Genomic DNA, 20257 nt, shown 5'->3' with positions numbered 1-20257 from the left:
CCTTTTCTTCCTCAGAGGGGCGTTTTGTGGCAGCAGGAGAGCTGTTGCTGCCACCTAGCGGCGAGAAGTCAGTTTGAGCTTCAGAGAATTTCGTCTTCAAACATGAAATCATGAAAACTTCAGCTCGGAGAGAAAACACTGATGACGTCACGTGTTTGTTTACTTGAGGCCTGATGACGCACTTTGTTGGTTCCACTTGGACCGTCCTCATTACATAACTGCATCCAGAGTTACACACAAACAGCAAAAAGGAGGATTTTTGGGCGACTTCATCACCTCTGTTGTGTATTTTTATTATATACATTTGAATGTTTAGGTTGGAGTTCTACTTTCACGCGCTCTTGGTTGAAATGGAACGTGGCGCTCTTTCCTCTCTGTGTGAAAATGTCCAAATGATTTTATATTAGAATGACATCTGTGAATAACAACACACTCCAATGACTGTTTGGACACGATACACAAATGTGTGAATCTACAACAAAAACAAACATGTAGTGTGTTTTGTATGTTATTCCACGGTGAGGAGGATGATGTTTCTTACGTGACAGAGCGCGTGCCTCGGTATCTGGGGACTCTGCACGCGCTCCGCTGTCCCCTGCGGGGGGGGGGTGTCTGTATACAAGCTGCCCCGCAGCGGGACCCCCCATGACACTCGGCCGGGCAGAGATGTCCCGCTCACCGCTCCACGCCGGGACGGGGCCGCCCTCCCCGGGACGGTCCACGGAGAACGGGCTGGAGGAGGAGGAGGAGGACGGGGACCTGGACGACGAGGTGGACGCCTCCCGCCTGGAGAGATTCATGACGGACCGGAGGAGAGCCCGGTCCCTGCCGGCCTACCCCGCCGAGCTCCTGGACGGAGGGTCCAGCGGTCCGCGGGAGAAGCGGGTGAAGTTCGCCGACTCCATGGGCCTGACGCTGGCCAGCGTGAAGCACTTCAGCTCGCTGGAGGAGCCGGAGATCCCGAACCAAGTCCTGTCCAGACACAGCAGGTTCCCCCCGCAGCAGCAGGACCTCCTGGCCGACCTGTGCCGGACCTTCACGGCCTGCTTGGACACGGACCGACTGGTCACCTGCTTCCCGGAGCTCCGGGAGACGGAGCGCCGCGTCCGAGAGCTGCGAGTCTGCCTGGAGAAGCTCAGCGTGACCCGGTGTGACGTGCGGGGGCAGATCCGGGTCTTATCCGGCGGCACCGGCCGGCAGGTCGGGGTGCGGTACACCTTCAACGACTGGCAGTCCTACGTGGACGCGCAGGCTCTGAGAGAGGCCGCGGATCCGCCGGACTCGGTGGGGGACCGGTTCGGCTTCACCGTGGACACACCGCCCTTCGCGGAGCCCGGTTCGGCTGTGCACTTCGCCGTGTACCTGAAGACTGAGGAGGGGGAGTTCTGGGACAACAACGGGGGGCTGAACTACACCCTCCGGTACCGCGGCCACCCGGCCACCTGACCGGAAGGTGTCCTGTCTCTGTCTCTCTTCCGGTTCCGGGACGTTAGTTTGGACAACGGGAGGAGCAGGACGGGTTTGATTTCAGAATAAAAGCTGCTTGGTGCAGAGCAGACTGAAGGGGGCGCCACAATAAATTCTACTTACAAATAAACAAAGCAGTGATTGTGTTGAATTTTGTATTTTGGCTGAAAACATTTACTCTGGGGGGTGTGGCTGACTGTCACCATGGTAACGGATACTTCCCTCACACCTGTGACCTCTGACCTCTGACCTCTGACATCATCTCTGCTGAGACACACAGGCACCACACGTTAGAGATTCAGCTTCACGGTCCATCCTCAGAGGGGCATGAAAACCCCATCGCTGTCACATGACCCAACAAAAAAACTGACGTTAACAGACGCCTCATAATGCAGCATTACCCATGAGCCTTTGCTGCTAAAGCTACAGGTTATAAAATCAGTTTGATGAATTACAGTGTTGGCACTTTGTCAGAATAAATTAGATTATTTCAAGATGAAACATTTGATGAGTCGAATAAAAATCAAACATGACACTGCGGAAATAGTGTGTCTGTGTGTGTGTGCGTGTGTGTGTGTGTGTGTGTTGGTCTGGTGAAACAGCCATCGCTCTTGAGCAATGTGATCTCTTACACCTTGTTGAGTGTGTTTCTGTGTTTGTGTGTAAACAGGGCAAGTTGTCCTAAAACCAACAGAGGGTCTATTTATAGCAGCTGGTTGTACCTGGTGGGTCAGTCACCCCCCCCCCCCCCACACACACACACGGCAGTGATCGGTCAAGTCCTCTGGACTTTTGAAGGTCTTGTGGTTCTGATGTGGTTGTGAATCCCGACCCTGTCAGTAAAGACAATCAGAGTCTGACGCCTGTGTTCTCGGTCCAGTCGCTCATTTAGTTTTTAAAACAACGACCTCATTGTCCCATTCTGACATCTGCGTCTGAAGCCAATCACAGCAAAGCAGTGGGACATTCAGGTGTCCGTCCTCCTGTGGACCCCTTCCTACGGCGGCCCACTTCCTGTCCTGGTCTGAAGGCCAGAACCAGAGACATAAAATATCAAAAGCAGCTCCGGATGAACACGAAGGAAATCAGCAGGTAACAGAATGAAGGAAACCTCTTTATTTTGGTTTGTGTCCCCTTCGTCCCGTCATCATCCTCCATTTATACAGATACGGTGGACTAACTGTGCGCTTTAATACAAAACAAAACACTAGAAAAGAGAAGTCAGGGATGCACTGATCGGTCGGCCACAGGAGGCGGTGACAGCTCATGTGGAGGCCATTTTGATTTTTGATTTTAAAGTTTAATGCAGCGGTGGCTCGTGTGGTCGAAATTCCAACAGAATAAAGTGTCTGAAAGTTAAACTATGAAGCGGACTCAGACCGGACTGGACCGAGTCTGAGTACACTAAGACTGGATACAGACCCAGTTATCTGATCAGTGCAGCACTGGACAAAAAAACGTCAGGTATATCACAGTTACTGCTTCCTACATCTACCACAATGCATTTCACCCCTCCACCCAGAGACAGCTGTTTACAGGAAGAGGAAGCAGGAGGTGGTGATGTCCGGACAGTCCTCCTCCTCCTCTCACTCCACCACGATCTTCTGGGTCTCGTACATCTTCCCGATGGAGACCTGTAGAGACACGAGGACATGACACAGGAAGTAGTTTCTTTTCTGAAGGTCATGTGACTACAGTGTGAGGGAGGTGTGTGTGTGTGTGTGTGTGTGTGTCCATGGAGTCTTGTCACTGTGTTATGTCAATATTAGTCAGCTCTGTTGTCAAATACAAGAACCAATTATGGTGAAGTGTGTAGCTGTACTGTATGTACAAACAGTGTGTGTGTGTTCTCAGGTCACAGTCCATAATTGATTTTTTCTGAACAGAAACATGACAGACTGATCCAGAGAACCCACACAGACACACACTGTCTCAGATGTTCTGAACATGTAGCTGTGTGTCTGAACACATCGTCCATTTCAGTAACATCACAACTTGGTTAATCAACAACCTCCTGATAGCACCACAGCTTTTTTGACTGATTGATTGGCAGGTTATTGGTTTGTCATCTTTCTCTTCACATTCTGCTGTTTCTTATTTTATCGACTTATCGATGAACATTTTTATTGCTCGATCTCGTCCTAGAGTTGGAACTGTGTTTGAAAAGCGCATAAACAAAGTTTGTTGGTACAAAGATGCTTATTTTCCTTTTGGACCCCTCCCTCTGGTGTGTTGAGTACTTAGTGTAGAGAATAATGTGTTGTGTTGTGTCCACCGGGTGGCGCTGTCTGTTCACTGATGCTGAACAACCCTGGGTCCCCACCACCCCGTGTGTGACGTCCTGATTGGCTGGAGTATGGCGTTGGAGGGAGGCGGGCCGCTCTGGACCAATCAGCTGTGCGGGGGCTTGGCCCTCATGTAAATTGTTGCGGCTGCAGCTCTGAACAAAAGGATGGTCTCTCTCTCTCTCTCTCTCTCTCTCTCTCGCTCTCTCTCCACTGACGTGACACCATATTAACTTTTCAGACCACAACGTAAATGGTATAAAAAACAATTAAAGGATCTGAACACAATAACTGATTAACCACTGAAGAACAGCTCCAACTGTAAACCCTTCGTCCAGTTGAATTAATAACCTCATTACAACATGAACAGCAGGTCAGCACCCGAAGAAGGCAAAGCATGCTGGGATATTAATGTGGCTGTTTGTGTTCTTCGTCCTCATCTTGTTGTAGTAAATATCAGAAGCGGCTGATTTCTGGATGTGACTGTTGTCTCATTTCCATTCATTCATCTGTCAGGTGCTGCTGTCTCAGCGGACGTCAGTCCAGATTTAAGCCCACATCTACTAAATCAGATCAGCTTGTCATTCAGGAGTCTTCAGGAGCTTCTTGAAGACAGCAGGATCACAGACGTGTTCCTGGTTTAAAGGTGGTGATGCCGGACCACATTCCTGATGAGTTTCTGGTCTCAGTCTGAAATACAACATGAGGCTCCATTTACAGGGAAAGGGGAGGGGTTAGGGGGCGGGGCTATTGTGTGATTGACAGACTGTAGTTGTGCAGGAAGGAGCATCATGGAATGGAATCAGATTCAGATGGACAAGGAGCAGAGTGAAGTGAAACACGAACCGCTGGGCAGCACGGCTGATTCAGGGGAAAGTCTCCACTGAGACAGTGATCAGTGTTAGAATGGAAATCTAAACTTAACCCGTTCAGATCATCCACTCAGGACGGAAACCAGAGACTCTCTTCTCTCCCGGCTGAGTCGTGACTGACTGACCTTCAGTCTAACTCCCACCGGACAGGAGGTGTGAGATTAACTGAAATATTCCAGCTGCAGGCCGAGCTGCCTGGAAACCTGCGGGGGCTTCCCTGGCCATCACAGCCTGAACACGCACTGAGGCGCCTCTGCAAAGTCACATGACACCTTCTGAATCCTTACAACACACCTCAGCTCCTGATCCAGCTCCTGACAGGAGTCAGGTTGAAGAGCGCGAATCAAACAACGTCCTGCATTAGACCACCATGATGGTCTCTATGGCCTTTCAGCTTCATGGTCCCGTTTTCCCTTAAAAGACGAAGGTGTTTGCATTAACAAGGCACAAGTCATTCTTCCACTGAGGATGGAGAGCAGGAGACAGAGAAAATCTGAGCTAAAGAGCAGTTCAAAGTGGGAGGAAAGAGATGAAGCGATGGAAGGAAAGCTGGAGGTGGCCGACCGAGCAGCTCAGACAAAGAAAATGAGGTTTAGTCCTGGGAGAGAGAGAGAAAAGGCGGGGTGATGGAGGTGGAGGGGGGGCAGAGATGAAATGATGGAGGGGCTCGGACGTCAGGGTGCTGTCAAACTGAAATTCATCTGGGCCTCTGAGCGTAGGATGGAGATGGAGAGCCAAGGAACCAGAGGATGAGAGGTGCTCAGGTAGATAATGAACGGAGCATAAGGAGCGCTCCACGCCATTTCAGAGCTTCCATTTGTCAGGAGATGAGAGCAGAGCAGCAGGCAGCAAAAACACATCCAACGTCTGACAACTCACTCCGCAGCTTAATATTTAGTCCTGTGAGTCAGGCCGCAGGGGAAAGAAAGCCCAGTTTAAATTTGTGACTGTGTTTTCTGTTTCAGATCAGCTCGTTTCATTTCCTCAGCTGGAGCTCTCAAATGCTGGACGGGCACGAAAACATACCATTTACTTCACAGCCTACAGGTAGACCTCCAGATGGTCTCTGGTTCTGAATCAGGTCCAGGTTCTATATTAACCCAGTTAAAGTCTCAAAGGTCTCAGTCCAGAGAAATTCTCACAATCTGGATTCAGAAACTGAAGCTGAAAACCAGCCATCAGGACTTCTGGAACTCTGATATCACAACAAAAGCCTCTCCTGGTCAATCAGAAGAGAGGAGGATGGACCAACCAAACAGATGTAGGAAGGAGGGAAGGAAGGTGTGTGTGACGTTTGGTTTGTTCTTCGTACCTTTCAAATGTCAGATGAGATGAACAAATAAAAGCACTTAACCTGTTATTTAGACTCACACACACTTAAAGTGCTTTAAAGCCTCACACATCTCCAGGTGAGCGTTTCTGTGGCAACCACACAGCCCAAAATAAAAGTGTGAAGAAGAAAAGTGAGAAAAGAGACTTGAGAGTTCACTTGTTTGTGAAATGATGATGTAAAGCTGAGAGGCGTCGTCGGCTCTGTTTGCACACAAGGCACCGGCGATGAGGCTGCAGGGGGGTCACACCTCCCTCCCATCGCCCTGAAGGCTGAACTGAAATATATGCAGAGTTAAAAACATGACCCAGATTACAGCTGAGTGGGCCGACGTTCATCATCATCATCAGTTTGAAGGTGACTTGACCTTGTAAACTATGACCTGACATATTTTTCTTGATTAACTCGACACAAACTGGTTCGGTCGCTGCCGTTTGAAACAACTCGTCTACTTCAAACCTGGTCCAAAGTTTGGCCCAACAGCTGTGTCGGGACTGATGGCGTCTTAATTAATACCCAGAATACCTTTCATCTGCTGCACATGGCTACGTGTCAGAGGGATTTACCTGTGTCTTGCCTATGGACACTCCAGCAGGGTGGTGCTGTGCTTTGAAGGACGATGTCTCCACACCACACGTCCGCTGATTTGTCTCATGCTAATCTGCCCAATTATATCTCTGCATTCTCATTCTTATCCCTCATCTGTCCCTGCTGTTCATTTGTCCTCTACTGCCCTGCTGTGTGTGTGTGTGTGGTGCATTTGAGCGTCCCTATGAAACGTCCTGTGTTTTCCAGGCTCCTTTGACTTCGGCTCCTCATTAATCATTAATGAAAGCTGAGGAGCGACTGTTTGATGAAGGTAGCACTCAGAAAAATATGGTGGCTTTATGGCTACAACGTCCATCTACAGATTCATCAGAAAAGGCTCTTCTCAACCAGGGGATCAAACATTTTGTCTAGAAAGAGGCAGAAAAGTCTGACAAAGAAGAAGAGACGAGTTAAAGACAATCCAGATGTCTTTTCTTTGGCACTCTTTTCTCAGCTCCTTCTTCTGTCTGGCTGTTTGTCTTCTCGTCGTCGTTCTCTCTTCATATTTTCTTCTCATTGTTTCAGTTGGCTGTCAGGAGTCCCTGCAGCTGAAGCAGCATGAGGCTGTAACAATGATATGAGAACAAGAGAGAATATTGATCCTCTCTGCTCCCTGATCTCTCAGTTCCAGATGTGTGGCTGTTCTCCACCGTCCTTCACTGCAGTTTAAACGACGACTTTTTATCTGCAGGAAGACTGCTGATTATTTATGGCTGACTGTTTTCTGACTGATTCAGCAGAAATACAGCAGATTTCAGGTGAAACTCAGACAAACTAAATCCTTTAAGGTCAACATCTTGTTCTGCGACTGTAGATGCAGTTGTCCAAATGTCTAAAGTGACTTCCTGCTGCCTGGACTTCTTAAATCAGTTTCTCATCGCTGACAACTGATCCTGTCTGAAAACCGCCAGGCCGACATGAGGGTCCACTTCAGTCTGAAACTGATACTACTGTTGTTTTGATGCTGAAGACCTTTGAGGCCCCCCTGCTGCAACGAGACCGTCCCTCTGCTGTGTGTGAGCGCCAGACGTCTTCAACAGGACGGGGTCGTCTTCGCTTACACACCCATCTTCTTGTTACTGAGAGTCTCCATGTCTGACCTTGGAAATCTCCTTTATTTAAGTTCCACCCAACTCATTCTCCTCTGTCTGGTCTTGTTAATTGGCTACAACGACTCAGAAAGCTCCGCCCACTTGACACGGCAGTCAGCCAATTAGCTGTCACCGCTTCAGAGCTGGCATCGACCAATCGGGACAGCGTTAAAAAGTGTTATCAAATTTGATTAAGCTATGAAGTCATGGTCACTCCCACAGGAAATGCAGAGAAAGCGCGCGCGCGCGCACACACGCGCGCGCACACACACACGCACACGCACACACACACACACACACACACACACACACACACACACACACACACACACACACACAGAGTAATGAGGAGTTTCTTTGAAAAGTTGCAGTTTCTTAACCTTAATTTTAAAACGCACACTAATTAGGGAGTGAAGGCAAACTGTGCTCACGTATCAGAGAAATCCAACAGAGTGAGAGAGCGAGTGCGAGTGTGTGTGTGTGTGTGTGTGTGTGTGTGGAGTTCCCTCACTAGCAGCCAGACTCTGCTGTGATCTCCTGTTTCAGTCTGTCGCACTGAGAGACAGAGAGAGGAGGCAAAGATGATGAAAGGAGGAAGAGGAGAGAGCAGAAAAAAATGGAGGAAAGCTGGTTGTAAATTGCAATACTCGTTACGCTTCCATTGTTCTTCTTCCTTTCCCCCTTTAAGTCCTCGTCTCTTCCTCCAGTCTCTGCTCCTCAGATGCAGGAGGAGAGTCAAAACTGTTCGGCCGAAACATCTATTCATCTGCAACGTTCGTGTTTCTGCTTTCATTTGCATTTAATGCAGAAATGTTTGAATGTCAAACGGAGCCAACCTGATCCAGTACAGTTAGCACATAAATAAAAACTGATTTTCTCTGTTTGCTGGCTAATACATTGATCTTAGAAAACAAGAGGACGGTAGCAGCAGACGATGTTAAAGGTCCACACAGAATAAAATCAGCCATCAGGGCTTAATGAACTCAGTCACACCTCCAAGCGCCACTCACCTGGGCCCTCCATACAACCTTCAGGATTTAATTTCAAAATAAAAACTTATTCATACATTTATTTGTATATTTCTACATTAATCTACTGCACTCGATAAGTCGATCAAATTCTTCCAATAAAGTAGCAAAATGCTAGAAATCCTTCACTGTTTAATTAGGATGTGTTTTATTCACATAAACAGCCACGTGCTGTGTTTAGGGACATTTGGACTTTAACTCTGAGCTTCCTGTTACCACAGAAAAACACTCATACACATGAACAGAGCCGGGATGAGAAAATGAGATGGAGGGAGAAGAGAATCGATTGGCTGGTCGGCAATCTGCTGGAGAGGAAGATTAAACAACAGAGAGAGCGAGTGAAAGTGAAGGAAAACTATTGTAATCCAGACAGAGTGAGTCATAAAGAAGTGATGAGTGGGAGTCCTTCAGTCAGGTTATGAAACAACTCTTCAGACTAATGGAAGACAGGAAGACGCCATCCAACCGCTAACTCATCCCTCCTTCACACTGGAATTCATCCACTGAGTCAGTAAGAAGGCTAACAGGAAGCTAACAGTTAGCCTGGTTATAATGAGCCTTGGGGTTTGTTCAAAGACATCAGGACAGTTTCTTATGCAATTAATGCAGTTGGTGTAGGAGATGAAGCTGTAAACATCCTCATCGCACAACACAACCAACCCAAAAACCAACTTCAACCACAGATCAGAAACCACCCTGGCTCATTTCCCTTCCTCCTGCTCCCGTCTCCAGCTTTCCTTCTCACATCACATTGCCTTCTCCAGTCAATGAATTTCATCATACAGTGTGTGTGTGTGTAGAGACAGTATTTCATCAGACCCAGTTTTCTAAGAATAGATGAAAAACAAATGAATGAAAGAACCGACAAAACATTGTGCCTTCTTGACACTAAATCCACCGATTCTGTAAAATCGTCCTGCAGAGTTACAAAATGCAAAACTAAACATTCCTCACAAAGTTGCCTTCCAAATCCAGCAAGAGTCCAATTTATTTCTGACAGAGCAGGGACAGAAATCCCATCTCTCTAGTCACAGCAGCTGCAGACAGGAGGAACAATGATCTGAATTACTGTCACACTCAAACATTTCCGTTTGGTGATATCTGGAAGCAGTGACATCTCTGTGGCTTTATCTCATTTCAACTCCTTTGCTTCTAGTTTCCTTCATGGTCTAAACTTTGCACTCTTATTTTGAAAGGAGCCATTTATGTTGTTTAATTATTGCTACATAGATGACTTTAGCATTAACTGGTCTTTATTGTTAAATAATTCATGACTGTACTGAAATCAGATCGACAAACTTGCTCCTTCTGTTGGTCAATACTTAAAAACCACAGACAACTGGATCCTCCAACACACCGACACCAGTTCCTGTATCAAGGCACCAGTGTGTTGTTTAATCCCAGCAGTGATGCAAGTGAAGGTTTGTGTATTTGTTGTGCACCCGCCTCCCAAAAGAAGTGCTCAATTTCACATTTAGTAATGTGCTATTTTTATTTTGAGTCGCTCTGCGCTGCGGGAAGCTGCTCTGAGGATGATGCTCTGAATTTTTGAAGGCCTCAGCAGTTGGAAATCAATAACCCGACTTCAGTGGAGTTTGTGGGGTTGATGATGATGGGAGGCCCAAAACAAACCAAAGAGATGAGAGAGGAAAAAAGCAGTCCACTTCTCTCCTCTTGACTCCTTTCACATGCTGCTGTGAAGATATTTCAGATTGCTGTTTGTTTGTCCAAAGACAAAATGATAAGCTGTTCCTGAACCAGTTCAGATCCAGTGAGTGATTCAGACGAGTTTGGGTACACGTCTCAGTATTTTCAGGTCCGGGTTTGATTCCTGGTCGGCTGTTTCATACGACACCCATGGAGGGCAAAATACAACAGAACAAATGAAGTCAAGTTTTCTGCTTGAATTGCAATTAAGCAACAGATTTTATAGTTTCCTCTTGATGACGAAGATCTTTAATCAGATCTTTTACACCGATAAGACATGAAACTTGCTCTTTCCAAAAATCAACGTCTCTGTAGCAGCTTCATCAGAAACTCCCAACATTTACTGAAAGCCTTCATATCAGCTGTTCCAGATCCGATTAAATCGTCCTTCAGTTTTGAGCTGCCTCAGTCTACATTTTTATGATGTCTGCTTTTATCCACCTGAACAGCTCTCTCCTCCTTTTAATAGTTTATTTCGCAGCACGGACTCATATACAGTCTACAGTATGTGGTACTGTGAAAAGCTAAAGCCCGATAAAGCTGCCGACACCCGCAGGGCAGTCGGATGTAACAGCAGCAATAACGGCGCTGGATTTCTGAGGGATGGAGGACGAGCTTCTCGCTGCAGCTTGTTGTTTCTGTACAGACAATTTATAAATTGACAGTACGTGTTGCTCCTCCTCTCCAAATATCCTCCACATGCTCATGTGTATTAAGGTATCTTAAAAAAAAAAAGAGGCTGAAGAATGAGGGAGGTAAAGGGTAAGAGGGAGGTGAGGAGGAAGAGCAGGAGGAGGTGGTGGTGGTGCAGGCTGCCCTACTTTCAGCTCATCTCCTGTCTGCCTCAGGATTTCCCCAAATCTCTGGTTCCCCCGAAATGAACAGGATCAGATCTGCAACTGTGTTAGAGCAGAAAACTGATCCAAGATGATCTGCTGAGCCATTAAACGTGATCCCGCTTCGTTATTCCAGGTAGAGTTTTTCCCAACAACTTTTTATTTCTTTTGTTTTTAGTCTCAGCAGCAGAAAACACAAACTGATCATTTGATCATTTTCTCAGCAGCCCATTTCTATGACTCAGCTCTCATCCAAACATAAAAACTGCACCTACGTGTCCTAAAAACAAGGCACAAGAAGCTAAAACTGTATTTGGACTCTCAGTCTGAAATAGGGGTGATGGTTATTATTACAGTTTCATGTGTTAAAAATACATTTTTTCTGAGTCATAACTCAGTCAGATCTGAAACAGCCTCGAGTCACATGCAGTAAAAGCTAAGGCACCCCAAAGGAAACAAATCAAGTCAAGATTGCAGCATGAATTTAAATTAAATGACAGATTTTACGAGTTCCTCTGGAGGGCGACGTGTTGGTAAGTGAAGAGATTTGAAGTATCAGCCTCTTATGTGGAGTTATGAGCAATAAAACCAAAACTGGGCCTCACAAAGAAGGTTCAAACATGAAAACAGCAGCTACGCGTCTGAATCACATCACGTATGAGTCATCATCACGTTTTCACCCTGAGTGGGGGGGGCGCTGAAATATTATTAACAACAATATAATAAAAATGATAACATGATATGCAAACATGAGCAAAAATTATCCAACTTGGAAAACCCTGTAATTTTGCTTTTATTTTGAAACTTTTGCTTTGAGATGGAGGGATGACTTCCTTTCGGCGTCAACAGGATCCATGGGACTGATGCAGAAAACAAAAAACTACAGAAACTCTTAACTAACGGTCGACAGAACAAGGAAAACGTGTTCTAGCTTCAAGCAGACAAGAAGAAAATTCACCATCCTCCTGGACTATCACAACTGATGTGGGGGAGTACGGCCGCGTAAACAATCCAATCTTGGAGAAGATGAGAAACCACAACAATTCATCTCTACACGGACACAGAATAGAAAAACTATGTCTTCTGGCTCAAGCTGCAGTTAGAACACGTGTGTGTCTGTCAAAGCGTCACACAAGGATTCATACAACCAGTTTGGATGATGATTTTTTATTTTTTGTGGGAAAAGGCAGCTGATTATCAGCCAAACTACACGTATGAAGGTTTATCTGATTAGCTGTTGGATGTCAGCAGAAAAGCTGCATCTCTCAGGGATTTCATTTCCTGTCAATTAAAAGGTGATGCAGAGCTGCAAGTGTCTGCATTACACAACATCAGTGTCAGTACCTCTCCATGTGAGGTGAGAGATTGTCTCTGCTGAACAGAGGGATTACTTCTCTCTGTTGTCCTCTTCTGTTTTAATTCAGCGCTCAGACAGATGAGCAGCTTCACATCTTAAAAATATTCCAACCCCAGAGGAGACTCTGGGCTCTAATCCTAGCCGGCCAGTGGACCATCAAAAAGTTCTGATGGCGACTTCACCTCCATCAGTGTTATTCATGCATCAGCTGGGTCAGTCCAAGACCAGATCTACTCTGAGACAGCGACAGCAGTGTTCACTCACGAACACTGATCTACATGTGCTGAGAGACTTCCTGGTCCAGTCCTGGTCCAGTCCTGGTCTGTCAGTGTTTTTGCTCAGTGTCATTGGGATGTCTGGTTGAAGTGGATCAGTCCAGGGCTATTTCTCCTGGCTGTGTCTGAACCCTACGAGACACTACGAGACTGCAGCTGGACTCAGAACTGGTTTTCTCCTTCATGTGACTGGGCTGACCTTCTTTGACTGGACCTTTGAAGAGAAATTAATTAGGCTGCACCTGATCTGATTTTGAGAAGATGATTCAACTCTCTTCAGGTTTTTCTGCATTCAGCTGAAGCACTAACCACACATCTGCAAGAAGGGAAGACAAGTACTAGTACAAGCTAGAAAAGTCATCCTTGGAGAGATAATTTAATTTGTGTCCATTTTCAAAGCTAAAACTTTTTAAAGGCCAGCACCCTGTCCCCCCCGGGCTCCCACTCATGGACCGGTGTTCCAACTAACCTGCGCTTGAACAGAAAAACACCTCACCACTGACCCCGGCAGGTAAATCCCACAGCCCCCTCAGCTGTTTCATCTCAACACTGGGGGGGAACGAGATGGGAGTGATTGAGATTCTGTTCGACGCCTGAGAGCCGTTAGCAGGCCAGCCCCCCCCCCACCCGACCTGGCAGGTATAACTCACCACCCGATGTGGCATTTAATCTCAATTCAGACAAAATGGCCGAAGGCTCTGTGACATTGTGGTGACATTAAGAAGCAGTAATCATTGAGAAATGGCTCTTCAGAGGCTGTCGCACATAGAGAGGGTGGGGAGAGAGGGAGAGGGGGGGGGGGGTAGAGAGAGAAGAAGGGGGGGGGGGGGACGGGGGGATAGAGAGAGAGGGAGGGAGAGAGATTGAGGGGGGGGTAGAGAGAGAGGAAGGGGGGTGGGGGAGTCAAGCCGTAACATTAACAAGTCAACAAAAAGAGCATTTCTGTTTCTATTATCTGAACTGGGACATTCTGTAAACACTCTCTTCCTGTCTTTCACTCATTTTTCTGCCCCCACACACACACACACACACACACACACACACACACAGAACAGCATGCTGGCTTAGTTTCTCTTCTACCAACGGGGGCATTTCTGCAGATGCAATCCATCATCTCCACTCCCAAACTAATTTACACACACAGAGAAATATGCAATTCAATACACACACACACACACACACACACAGTAATACAGGCACACACAAATTCATAATTAAAAACTAACTTACAGCGCACACATGCTCAGTGGTGCAGAGACACAATTCACACAGATACCTTTGAAAGAACTGGGGAAAAACACAATAAGTCTGTCTTTACATCTCTTTCTGGTTCCCTGTGTTTCCAGTCTTATTTTGAAATGTCTCTGCTGACTTTTTGCTATGTAAGAGTCGGGTGTGACATCACGACTGGCAACAGTTGTGTGGGCGGGACCTTGACCCTGTGGCTCCACCCCCCAATCATAACTACAAATGACATCACAAGGTCAAGATAACCATAAACGTTTGTATGCTTTGTACACATTTAGATTCTGATGAACCGTGGCGTCATTTTTGAAGAGATGGAGGGAGTGGAGAGGCAGCAGACATCTTTAAAAAATCTTATGGATATCGGTGGTCAATGACGGTACAATGACTCACAACCTTGGTCTCAGCTGATCCGGACCGAGGTCTCAGCTGTTTCTACTGTAAAGGTCATGACCTTTGATTTACGACAGTCACTCCCTGATTGAGTGTTGGCATTTCATCACAAGCAAGTTAAACACACATTTGATGAGAGAAAGAGAGAGAAGTTGTGATTGGCTGAGAGGCTGCAGATGCATTATGGGAACAAAGTGACAAACAGTGAGGTGATTAGACAGGACCTGCCACAGTAAGAGAGTGTGTGAGTGTGTGTGTGTGTGTGTGTGACCTGTCTCTGTATCAGGCTCACTGCCTGTCGTCCCTCCTCCATCAGTCTGGCCACGGCCTTTGGATCTTCCACTTTCCGGTTGGCCCTGAAGGCGTCACGCACCCGCCGTATTGCATAGGTCCTGTACAGACATTGAAGAAAAACAACCCAGCAAACACAAAGTTGGAACACAAAATGTACAAAAAGCACCAGCCCTATATATATATATATATATATATATATATATATATATATATATATATATATATATATATATATATATATATATATATATATATATATATATATATATGCATGCAATTCAAAATTACAACAGCAAGCAAACTCAGATAATAAAGAGCAGGAAGGTTTGAGGCGACCGAACCATCGACCAGATTAAATACGTCCATTTATTCATGAATAAAAACACGATTATGAATCAAATACTTTAATTTGCCAGTAAATGATGCATAAATCCACAGTAAAAACAAATCAATTATTCAGTGCACTTAATAATGCATGATTCCTCACAAATAAAATGATCTGACGTCTCAAAGAAAATAAAAACTGAAAATTTGGTTTTAACTTTTAATAATCATCTCAGAAGGTGAAACTTCAGGATGAAGGGCAGCAGGTTCTGACTTCAATAACTGATAAATCAACCGATCTCTTCAACTCCACCTGAAACACATGACAGCTGAGAAGGGGGCGGAGTCAGCTCATAAATAATGCGGTCACTACACCGGCGTTTAAAGTGGTTAAACTTCCTGTTTCTTTAGGGGGCGTGGTCGTGATGCCTTCATGTGAATAAACAAAAACAGAATTCGTTGCTGGTTCTTATCTGACCAAGAACCCCGTTTCCTCCTAAAAGCAGATTCAGAGTGATGTTCAGGTGCGTCAATGGAAACACACCTGGAGACAGCTTTCTATCTCCTCCTGCAGTGACAGTGACGTCAGAAGCTCAGCTGGTCAGAGCTACAATGTTCTCTCATTAATCATTTCTTTTACAACAGAGCAGCTAATTTTAGGACTCTGGACCTCAGCGGTTAAGTTTTTCATCTCAGCAGGAGGCCTCAGACCTCAGAGTCTGGTGGCTCGAGTCCAGGATAAGGATGAGGGAGTGTTTTCTGGCAGGAGCTGAAGTGAAAGTGATTATTGGTTTAATTTGCAGCTCTTTTTTCTTGATGGGCTCGGCCTGATTACAGCTGGCAGCTCCTCTGATATGGAGAAACGACAGCATCGACCTTGGGAAGTCGCAGCGCTGCCCAGAAAACACACATTCATCTTCTCTGTCAGCATCTTTGGGCCTCAGCTTCATTTAAGATTTAAGACAGAACCAATGAGAGTGCAGCGCATCAGAATTACACACTGAGGCCTTGGTTCTTACAGGACGGTGTCACATTTTGTTTTTACTGATCTATAACTCTGAATATCTGTCAAACTACAAACCTCCCTTTCTTGGAGCTCATTAACTTTGACAGACTTAATGAAAGAGATGCTCCTGTGGCCTGCTAGATAATTTCTTCTCAAATTTGTGAACCAGTTTGTCTTTTAATTGAAATCTCAGGGGGACAACTAGGAGAGAAGGAATTGAGCGAAGGGAGGAAAAAAGGACGTGAGGAGAGCAGGAAAGGAAGACTGACACAGAGGAGGTTTCCACAATTGCTTATTCATCTGAAGCGTTTGTGAGTTGACAGATTTTTACCACACACTCCGATGAAGACACTGTCTGACTGAATCCAGTGGGGACAGTTATTTTTATTGGAGAGAGAAAGACGGAGACGGAAAGAGGACAAGGAGACAGGAGCAGACTCACACAAGGACAAAAACACCCAATCTGTTAGTTATTCGTTGTTTTGTTGTTGTGCAGAGAGATGACCTACTACTGACAGTCAGTTTCCTCCTCCTCTTCCTGTCTGAGTCTACAACACACTGGAGGGTTTACGCCCAACACAAATTTTACCTTAAAATGGATGTTATGTCTAACTTTATGCTGGAATCATTTCTGTTTGTATGACTGTGTTGTAAGATCTGCAGTTAAATATTTTTAGATCACTGTGAGTTAAGGCTAAAAAAATGTAAAGAGACTAATTATGAAGTGTGTTTGCTATTTTAGTTCCTCCCTGAAAACTAAAACAGCTGTAACATCACAGTCACTCTGATGTTCGAACCTCATTTTAGAATAAAATGACTTAACATGAACAAAGTTTATCAGCTCGGTTCAGGTCACATGGTCAAACATGCGGCCGCCATATCACGAACCCTAAGGCAGCAGAGTGACTCTAATGGGCTGTTTGAAGAACAAACAAACAAATAATAAACCCAACGGTGCTGCGTCAGCTTTCAAGGCCCTGCTGATGTCCTGAATTCATCACAGCGCGTTAACAAACATTGTTATTGAAGGCAGTTATTAGAGCGCCCCCTGGTGACCTGAAGGTGAACACTGTGTGCTTCTCAGTCTGGGTAAAGCCCAATGTGGTCTTTATCTGTCTGTCACTTTCCCCAATGGCCTGACTGACAGTGGAGCAAACACCCTGAATAAGTTAAAACTGACAAATCAACTTCCACAGTCGGGGATTCTCTTGACAGGAAGAGCAGCTGAAATTCATCACCTGGTTTAAAAACCTGACATTCACCATATTCTGGAGCTTTTTTCTTTTCTCTCATACTTATATGAAACTGTCATTTAAGGTTCTGAGTGATTAAATCCCAAGTTCTCAAAGTTCACAAAAGCAAAGGCTTGCTCAAATTCAGTTTGAATGTAATTTCTGTGTTTCCTTTCTGTTTATTTCCATGTTTTCTCTTGGTGACAAAGCTCTCCAAATTCAGCCAAACGTTCCCCACCTTCCCTCGCAGGAAGTGCTGCGAGCGCCTGCATCAGCTGTTATTGTAGTTAGAGAGAGAGAAACAACAAAATACAGCCTGCAGCAACGTCTGGCATATTCAGGTCATCCCACAACAATCCAACAAGTGCACCCCAGCATACCGTCTCCACCACAAGTTGGATTCAAACCTGCTTTCTGTTGTCAACTCTTAAATATAAATTTATATATTATTGGTTTTCTTTTCAGAAATTAGCTAGAAACAATCTGAAGTGCACCAAATTATTCACAATATTTATTCTCTGCTGGGACTCTCAGCGCCGAAGCCAGACAGGTGGAATTGATTTCATGTGGACCAGCAGCTGGAGGAGACCAGTTCTTATCTGGCCCCTCAATAATTCAGCACAGCAGCAGTCCACATGAAGGCAGACAGGGAGCGGCGGCTCTCTGATTTCTGTGCAGAGTGCCTTGAGTTATGACAGCTGAAGATGCTGTCCCAACCTCACACTGAAGACGCTTTAGGACATAGTGCTGAGAAATACACTCAACCCTCCACTGATGATGAGGATGAACGGAAAATGAGACATGAAGGATTTATTTTCGCTGCACTAAATGGGCTGTCAAGTGCAGAGTTTGTACCATGAAGAAAGTTTAAATCCTCACAATGGGGCTGTAGGAGGACGTTTCATGAGAGGCTGCTAATAAACAATACGTCCTCTTCATTTTAAATCTACAGAGAAAAATTTGCTGCTTCTCCAGCCCAATATCCTAAGCCAATCATTAAAACACCTTCACAGCCACAGGACTCTGAAAGAATTCACCACAGAGCAGAACACAGCGGCTAAAAACTATCTGATCTACTCAACACTGTCTAGTCTAATAGGAAGCTGAATGTAGATCGAATGACGTGAGAAATGGAGAATTTTTAAAAAGACAAACTGAGGAAGAGAAGCTATACAGCCTCACTGTATATAGGCAGAAAACAAACAACAAACAAACAGCATATTTCAGGGGAACGAATAAAAATAAAGGCGCCTCCAAAGACCTCCGTCAGGAGGTGCATCATGGAGAACAGTGGAGATTACCAAGAACTGGAGACAACTCCAAAATTTATGAGAAAATCAATCCCAGGAAGCTGCCAAGAGGACTAAAGCAACACTAAACTGGCAGGTGGAATACATACAGGAACAATCGCACATATTTTTGTCTGTCTGGGCGACTAATACATCAGAGCCTGGCTGAGTTCAGCAAAAACCTACGTCAGGTTCGTCAAGGAAAAAGACTTTTTTACAAATGCTTTTAAATATTTCCAAATGGTGTACTGTGCTCAAAAACAACACTGTACATCAGCAAAAGATCACCCCCTCAACAAAATATCTTTGTTTGCTAGTTGAACTGTAAAAATCTGACTGGTTTCCAGAGTAAGTGCAGAACTTGTCACAGTGATCAAGGTAGAAAGTCACACACAGATCTGTTCAGTGGACAGACAAAACTAGGCCACAGACTCTGAACTACTGACAAACCACCTCTCTCTCACTCTCACACACACACACACACACACACACACACACACCTGCAAAAATAAAATAAAATAAAATAAATAAAAAAGCCGCTTTAAGTTGAACCCTGAGGAGTCTTTGGGCTCAGTACCAAACATTAATGTTCAGTTCTCAGTCTGTGCCAACTCAGCAAGTATCTCTCTTTTCTGAGGCTCAGATACAGAGACCTCATAGTACAGTATAATTTAGAACCTTTAACGTTTTGTAGAATAAAATTATTAAAAATGTATACATTGTATGCAAATGTAGAGCAATTTCTATTCAGAAAAATACCGCTCAGAGTGCTTTACAAAACATAAAATGCACTCAGTACCTGTAAATAACAGATATAATAAAATAAAAATAAAGCCACAAATTATTTACCTTCTGAAAGAAAATAAACCAACCTGAGATTAAATAGAGATGATGTAAATAAAATTAATATTGAATAAATGAACGAAAGACATAAAATGAAAAGCCACCTAATAATGATAATGACAGCAGTAAATATGATAGTATACTTAGGCTGCACAAAGGAGAAGTTACTTTTTCCTTTGCAGATTTACGTTTTTAATAAATAATATATGTTGTATAACATATACAACAATATATGGATAATGTTTTTGTCATCACCTTTAAAAAGGAGCAGTAATTCTGGTCTGGATTAAGTTAATTATTTCACTCATGCGAAGGAAAGTGAAAGTTCATTGAACACGAAGGTAATAGTATTTTTTTTTATCATTAATATGTACCTTGATTACTTCGGTCACCGAGAACACTGACAACAACACAACACATCAAACTCCCACAGCACCCAAACGACGGACACACACCGGCTGAATAAACGGGATTGTTGTGCTCACATGCTGCGGTATGTGTTACATCAGCCCGGAGGATGATGTAAACACAGCCGTTAGCGGCTGACAGCGGGTTTAAACCAGACAGACCGGGCAGACCGGGCACCAGCACCGGGCAGACCGGCCGCAGCTCGCCGTCTTACCGGTAGTTGTACGAAGGGAACTTGCTACTCTCTCTCAGCATCGTCCTGTACAGAGAAATCACCTGTGATCGTGTGGACGCCGCCATGTTGATTGGAATACCCGCTGCTGCGCAACCGTTTCTTCTCAGGACCCCTAATTAGAGCTGTTCAACTAGAGCCTGTCCACATTTCCT

The 20257-nt window shown here is 45.1% G+C and overlaps 2 protein-coding genes across 2 annotated transcripts; one reads left to right on the top strand and one right to left on the bottom strand.

The window, feature by feature from the left end:
- Window positions 1-357: 357 nt before the first annotated feature.
- ppp1r3g (protein phosphatase 1 regulatory subunit 3G) lies at window positions 358-1698 on the top strand. Its single transcript, XM_029528796.1, has one exon. It carries the CDS (start codon window positions 646-648, stop codon window positions 1444-1446), a length of 801 nt encoding a protein of 266 aa, XP_029384656.1. The 5' UTR covers window positions 358-645; the 3' UTR covers window positions 1447-1698.
- Window positions 1699-2576: 878 nt separating this feature from the next.
- On the bottom strand, window positions 2577-20185 carry lyrm4b (LYR motif containing 4). The gene is made up of 3 exons (XM_029529536.1): window positions 20085-20185; window positions 14746-14866; window positions 2577-3101 (listed from the first exon to the last, which is right to left on the bottom strand). Exons 1-3 carry the CDS (start codon window positions 20168-20170, stop codon window positions 3054-3056), a joined length of 255 nt encoding a protein of 84 aa, XP_029385396.1. The 5' UTR covers window positions 20171-20185; the 3' UTR covers window positions 2577-3053.
- Window positions 20186-20257: the final 72 nt, after the last annotated feature.

This window comes from Echeneis naucrates, chromosome 20, assembly GCF_900963305.1.
Source record: "Echeneis naucrates chromosome 20, fEcheNa1.1, whole genome shotgun sequence".
NCBI lineage: Eukaryota > Metazoa > Chordata > Actinopteri > Carangiformes > Echeneidae > Echeneis > Echeneis naucrates.
The sequence above is the reverse complement of the archived record's forward strand: the minus strand, read 5'-3'. Positions and strand labels throughout refer to the sequence as shown.

What these genes read in the sequence shown, in the direction of transcription:
- lyrm4b (XM_029529536.1), bottom strand. Translation starts at nt 20,170, where the DNA reads ATGGCGGCGTCCACACGATCACAGGTGATTTCTCTGTACAGGACGATG. An exon ending in TTCCCTTCGTACAACTACCG is followed by an intron (nt 14,867 to 20,084) that starts GTAAGACGGCGA and finishes ATGTCTGTACAG; the next exon opens with GACCTATGCAATACGGCGGG. An exon ending in TGAGCCTGATACAGAGACAG is followed by an intron (nt 3,102 to 14,745) that starts GTCACACACACA and finishes GTGTCTCTACAG; the next exon opens with GTCTCCATCGGGAAGATGTA.
- ppp1r3g (XM_029528796.1), top strand. Translation starts at nt 646, where the DNA reads ATGACACTCGGCCGGGCAGAGATGTCCCGCTCACCGCTCCACGCCGGG.